The sequence below is a fragment of the Corvus cornix genome, chromosome 1 (genome assembly GCF_000738735.6).
Source record: "Corvus cornix cornix isolate S_Up_H32 chromosome 1, ASM73873v5, whole genome shotgun sequence".
In the NCBI taxonomy this organism is placed as follows: Eukaryota; Metazoa; Chordata; class Aves; order Passeriformes; family Corvidae; genus Corvus; species Corvus cornix.
The window spans coordinates 66,834,556-66,841,141 of NC_046332.1; the positions used below are offsets into that span (position 1 = coordinate 66,834,556).

Genomic DNA, 6,586 nt, shown 5'->3' on the forward strand with positions numbered 1-6,586 from the left:
GTGTCACATAGCTCATTACTTTGATTATGGGGACTTGGGCTGGCCCACAGAGCAGCATCCTTAACAAAAATTCATCCGGTTGCTGTGGACAGACTTTCAAAGTATTTAATAATACATACTTGTTTGTATGGGTGACACTAATTGTACATAAGCACTGTTTTTGTGCCAGCTGCATAGGTTAATTTTTTCCTTGTGTCATCTTAACCCACCTTTTTTTGCCAGCTGCATTGTTTTCCATGTATCTGCACTGCCACATCCCCACAGAATGTTGCGTAAGCAGTGAGTGGGCGCTTGTGTTCCCATAGCTTGTGACAGTGAGACCAAAGGTGTAAAGCCAGCCCAGGGAGGAGCTGAGTGAATCCACTCAGAGGTGTTGGTACTCATAGTCCTCCCAAGAAGGATTGCTGTCTGGCTCTCCGAAGCTAAAGCCCTCAGACCTGGAAGCCTTAACACAGTGACACACAGCATGGCTTATATGTCCAGGAGCCAGCGTGGCAAAGACCAAATACTTCCCCAGTGAAATTGGGAAATGCAGAGCTGTAGCAACACTATTTTCTACAGTGCACTGAGTAACTGAAGGGAATATTGTAAGTAAACAATTTGCACAGCTCTGCCTGGACATAGAAACATGGACTTGTCACAGTAAAAAACATAAAAATTTAAATCATCCATTTCTCTTCACATCTTCCTTTACTTAGCTTATCCTGAAACTAGTACATGTCCTTCTACACAAACGATTCTTCCCATCTCCTTTGAATCCTCTACCTACTTTCCTCTTTTTTCGTAAGGTCTTGTTCCCACTGGAACAAGTTCACGTATTTCTGCTAAGTACAATCTCCAGAGCTGCTTTTCCTTACTAGCTTTCTAGACCAACTTGCTGGATTTTAGGATTGGAAAATAATATTCATAGAATCATGGTAGCATGCCAGCAGTAGCAGGTAGTGCTAATGACTCTTGGTTTGGAACTTAAAAGTGAAGGTAAGAATTGTGTTCAGGGAGCAGAGAAATCTAAAGAGATGGTTAAAATTACTGCAGTTCAAGACAGAGCTTTGTTTTCAGTATTTCTTTGCTGAAAACAGTAAATCTCTTGCAAATATGTTGGGCCAATTTTCTTTCCTTGTTCAGCAGTACACATCCCATATAAATTCATTATTAACAAATAAATATTTAAGAGGTTGAAATGTAATTTAACGGAATAACTTCTACTGGATTTGATGTTTCTTGTGCTATTTATTTTGCCAAGTTTCTTAAGGTCTTTCTTGCTAAATGTGGAGGGGCTTTAGAACAAATATTAAGGCAACCTTAGCTAAATCCTCATGATATATTTGGCTGTGATGTCAAAATAGCTTCTTCGTTGTGGACTAATTTTTCATCCCCACTCCCTGTCATTCCTTCCTATAGCTTCACATTAGAGAATCCTCCTGTCACAAGGGAAGCTTGTGTGAGAGCTGACTCTCCAGAGCCTATTCCAAGTCTGAAAACAGACAGTGCTGTCAAGTACCAGACAGATTCTGTTAAGTAGAGAAGACTTTAAACTGCCAAGTGGATCTTGACACAAGAGAATTTGACCCTACACATACAAGTTTCAACTCCGTTTCTGAAATAAATCTGTGTGGCAGTTTTTGGGTTTTGCCTTGTTCAAACGTGCAACTATTTGGTCCACAGAATAACACAGTTTAAGTATAGGAACACCATTTGCTAATGTCAAAACATTGTTTATGTACAATTTAATCTCCTGTGATGGTGTATTTATTTGCTGTATACTTGCTTGAGTTATTTTCATCAAGAAATTCTGTCTATGTGTTGCTTTGGCAACATCTTTGCCGAGTTTACAACTTTGAAAAACATGCTGGCATCAGCTATGCAGTCCTTTTAAACAGCTGCTCTGCAGTCATGCTGTTTCAACATGCCACCACACATGACTGAATTATGCAAATAGTTAATATTAAATGACTGAGATACAAGAACAATTTGTACACTCTATAAAGCTGGTCTTTGGGGTGTAACTTCCATTCATGTAACTGAGTTAGCATTCAACAATTTAAAGGCTACAGCATGTTTCTTTTGACTGTGTTTCTTGTATTAAAGGCAGCAGTGGACAGAGAGAAGGTATATGGCAGGAGTATTTTAAAAGGCTGAGAGTTTTTTTAACTTATTACTAATAATTCAATGAAAATAGAACATGCATCAATATAATTTTCTGGCAAATATTAAATAGGTAAGATATTAAAAATGTTTGTTATTCAGCTATAAACACAAATTATCCTTTTCTGGTTGAGAGATAAGACAATGTTAATTATATATAAGGCTAATACAGTAACAGTGTTGTTTATTGAAGGCAACGACATTTGTAAAAAGCAAACAAAAACATTAATATTTTAAAACATGTAAAATCATCTTAAAATTTACATTGAAAGGCTTTTCTACTGATCTTGTTCTAATTCTACAACAACGAATGCTCTAAATAATACTACTAGTAGTAATAATAATAATAATTAATGCTTTAAATTCTGTAACTTGTTTTATAGTAATCATACCCATTACGTGGGGTGGAGGGGGAATGTTGGCAGTAAGTGTGGTGAAAGATGACAAAGGATGTTCAGTTTAGGTCAGAAAATGCTATGTTTTTTCCTTTCTCACTCTACTGTACATTTTAAATAAACTGTTTTGTTCAGCTAAGTATTAAGGAAAGATTACTTTTTTTAATTCAAATTGTTTTCAAAGCAAATTATTAGGATATCCAAAAAAAGTCTGCACTTCTATATAGTCTTGTTCCTTTCTCCACACATTTTTCACAAAACTTCTTCTCCATTCTGATCCTCTTTTTGCTGTACATCCTCTAAAGGTTTTTTATTGATTCTTCTTTTCTAATCTAGATATAAAGACATGTATTTCTAGTAATGTATTTATAAAATTTTTGTGAAAGACCTAGTGCTCAAAAGTACAAGTTGGCACAGTCCTTCAAATTAGATTTGTACACTCCCTTAGCCTGACAAAATAAATGCAAAAGAATTCTTTAAAATGAAATGGAAGTCTAAGTTAAAAGAGATAGTGTATTTCTTACTACACAGTAAATGTTCTCTTTTACAGCCTTTAAGCAAGACAAAATTTGAGTTGCATAAATCCTCTGTGCCTATTTTATTTTCTTAATTTGCTAGGGTCCAAGTAGTAATCTTATTCATTGTAGCAAGTATATCTTCTTCCTTTTTAGATTTACTGATCCATGTTTGGTGAATATAAATTCATTATTAACAAATAAATATTTAAGAGGTTGAAATGTAATTTAACGGAATAACTTAGCATTGTTCTTTTGTGGTTTTATAGGAACTAGCCACAATGAAGCAGATTATAATTAATCTACATGGTAAACGCTATGAACAAAATCCACCTCAGTCTTTTATTGATGTAAAAAATGCAAGTGGAAAAAAATCAAACCCTTTGGTAAAACTGCTGTCAGAACATGAAGAAGAAAATATATTTACACCTAAGCCAACGTTATTTGTAAGTACTATGATAAGACTAAGTGCCAAAACTTCTGATGGTTCTCCTCACGTTTTAAAAAGAAAAATGTGGATTCATCCTTCAAGGAGATATATAATTAATTCAGCTAAATACTTGAGGCTCTTTATGAAAACAGTCAATGTTGAGCAGAAAAATCAAGAGTTTATGATGTTTTTTAGCTATTTGGTTATTTTCTGCATCTTAAGTTCACAGCAAACCAGGTCTTAAAAAAAATACCATTGTTGTGTTACAATACTGAGAGTGGTTAGCAAAATTTTAGTAGTTGTAGAGATTCACAGACCATGTATACTAATTTAAATCTACCATGATTGTGTATTAAGTGGCCTTTGTGCATATCTATATTGAGAAGCAGGAGTGAGGAAATAGGTGTATTTCTGTATACTTATATTCATGTATATTAATGTGTATGTGTGTATGTATCTAAACATATATAAAAAATAGAACACCACTATTGATATCTCTTCTGTTGCTAAGGATGCCTGATATTATAAAACCCTGTTTTATTCCTTCAAAAACAAAAAGCTTGGATTTTAATATTTGAAGTGGCCCACTTCAGATTTAGCGCCTCTGGTATTGGAAAGCTTCATGAAAATGGTTTAGAAGTTTCTGACTATGACTGTGTCTGAAGTGATAGATTCAAGACAACCAAGCTGCAATGCTAAATCACAAAACCAATCATGACTCTGTAAACAGACTTTATGATGCTGCCTTTCTCTGGGGTGGATTGGGTGTATCTGCACTGCATAGCATATGTGCTGATTTGGTCCAAAGAGAAGTCTTCCCCTTTTTTGTGTGTTTTTAGTCTTTTTTTGTCTTTTTTCTTTCTTTCTTGGTGGAGACTTTTAACACACAGTGTCTTAAACGGCGGTATGAGGTTTTTTTATTGCAGCACACCAGGTAGTAGGTTTCTAACACAAAACGTAGGAAATGGTGGCATCTCTGGGACATGATGTGAGGACATTGGGGTATTTTAGGGGTTCGAAATTTGCTTGAATAGCATTATTAAACTAAACACAGTGCCGTCTCATCCGTAGTGCTTTTGGTAGTGCTAAATTGTACCACCCAAACTTTGTCTTTGATGGAGCTTTTCAGTGATCCAAAACATAAGCAAATAGTTTGTGTAGATGATCTGGGGTTTCAGTGCATAATCTCTCCTGTTTTACTTAGGGATATAGAAACTGTGTAGGAATCCAGAAAAACTGCATTTACACTTAGAAATTGTAACCAGTTTCTCTGTGAAAAACTGTAGTCTTTGCAGACTTTGGAGTAGAGAACTGAAAATGGGTGGTTGGCACAGGTTTTCTTAGATAGGAAGTCAGTAGTCCTGTGAAAATCCTGCCAGTTTAGGTCAATTTCTAGAATTCTAAAAGCTTGCACAAATAGAGCAGATTCATTTTTGTAACTGAAATCTTCAAAATTAATAAAGTAGATTTTTAAATTGAATGCTTATTAAGTTGTGGAGGTAAGAAAGAATAGAGAGCAGACAGAAAATAGAACTAGAAAGGAACAAGTTTAGGGACAACAGACTGAGACAGTGCTCACTAACTCAAGAGATTATACCCAGCCCTGGAAGCAGAACAGTCCTTACGTTGTTCCACCTCTACTTGATTCGTTTTATTTCTGTTAAACTGTTTTATTTTCTACAAACCACCACTGAATTTGCCACAAGTAATCCTGATTGTGTAGCAGTAACCCATAGGATTATGAAGGCAAGGAAAAGTTGCTCACAGATAAGTCTCTGCAATTAAAATACCTTCTACAGAGTCAGAAAACTACTGAATTCTTTTATTTTCAATTATAATTTTTTAATAACTATATTTCTGCATAAAATGTTAGTCAGTTTTGGCACACCTAAGATCTCTTTTCTAAGATCCATTCCTTTCTCAGCTGGAAAACTCAGATGATGCTATTTCAAATGAAACCTGTTTATGGCACAGTTGATGCTTGTTTTCATTGTGACAGATATTTTTTTTTAAATCATTTCATTTTTATCTTATAATCTGCTTTTTATAACCTGGAAATAGGGAGGTTTTAATATTGGCATGTCGTAATAGTAACTTTAAATGCACAGTCTTGTTTCTGATATTTGCATTTAAGCAAAGAACTCAACTGTGAACTGCCTTGGAAGGAGGGAGACTTGTGTAGATTGCATGTTTTTCTTCTGGTGTTCACTGTCTCACAACTACATGTTCTTTCTTTTACAGACAAATAAAGAGGCACCTGTATGGTACAAGAAACTGCAGAAGAAAACATCACCATAGCATTTTTCCAAAATCATTAAAAATAATCCTTTGGGGAGTTTTTCATTAAAGTTATTTTCGTCATAATGATGTCCATTTTACTATAAAAGCAAACTGGTTTGGTTTTAACTGTTTCTTTTTTAACTGTCAAATAATCTTACACTTCATAAAATAATTTCTAGATTTGTTATGTGAATGAAATGTGTGGAAATAATGCATGCAATAATTTTACTAACATGTATTTGAATTTTAAAAGATAAATAAACATTAGTGTGTTGTACACATTATAATCTGGGCAGATAAAGGATGTGTTATTCAGAGTGTTCCAATTAATGCATGTTTCGGCTTTTTTTATATTGTTTTTCTTGGACCTTGTGTTTCATGCCACATTCCTTGCAACTATTCTGGCTGATGGAAATTTTTAAAATATACATGAGTTAGTATCAAACTGTATCCTACTTTCTGTGAAGGAAATTCACATCAGCTGGAAAAAAAATTTCTTACCAGACTTGATTTGTAGTTTATCACTTGATGTCACTTGTATAACCGAACAGGCATTAAAAATACTTTAGAGAACCAATAAAATACATCTTAATTATCAGCACTGATAAGTACTGTATACTGAAAATATTGCTCAGATTTCACTTAAGAGAAAGCTCCTTCTTCTTAGCACCTTTTTCCTAGCTCCTTTTTCCTTGACAATATCTTAAATTGATTGTTTTTTCTAACCTGGACACGAACAATAATTATTTGCTACATAATACTGAGCTATATCAAGCTTATGATTCCCACATACACTTTTCTTCCTTTTCCAAACAACAGTT

The 6,586-nt window shown here is 34.4% G+C and overlaps 1 protein-coding gene across 6 annotated transcripts in view; it reads left to right on the forward strand.

Annotated features, from left to right (window-relative positions):
- The window catches only part of PIBF1 (progesterone immunomodulatory binding factor 1), a 107,123-nt gene extending 100,760 nt beyond the window's left edge, over positions 1 to 6,363 (forward strand). For 3 of the 6 annotated variants that reach the window (XM_039570142.1, XM_010405570.3, XM_010405571.3), the window contains exons 17-18: positions 3,325 to 3,501; positions 5,727 to 6,363. In XM_039570142.1, the coding sequence (XP_039426076.1) occupies positions 3,325 to 3,501; positions 5,727 to 5,783 (234 nt within the window). In that variant the 3' untranslated portion in view covers positions 5,784 to 6,363. Of the gene's footprint in view, positions 1 to 3,324; positions 3,502 to 5,726 lie in introns of those variants that run through there. The other 3 variants (XM_039570695.1, XM_039571202.1, XM_010405572.4) reach the window with 2 other exon arrangements.
- Positions 6,364 to 6,586: the final 223 nt, after the last annotated feature.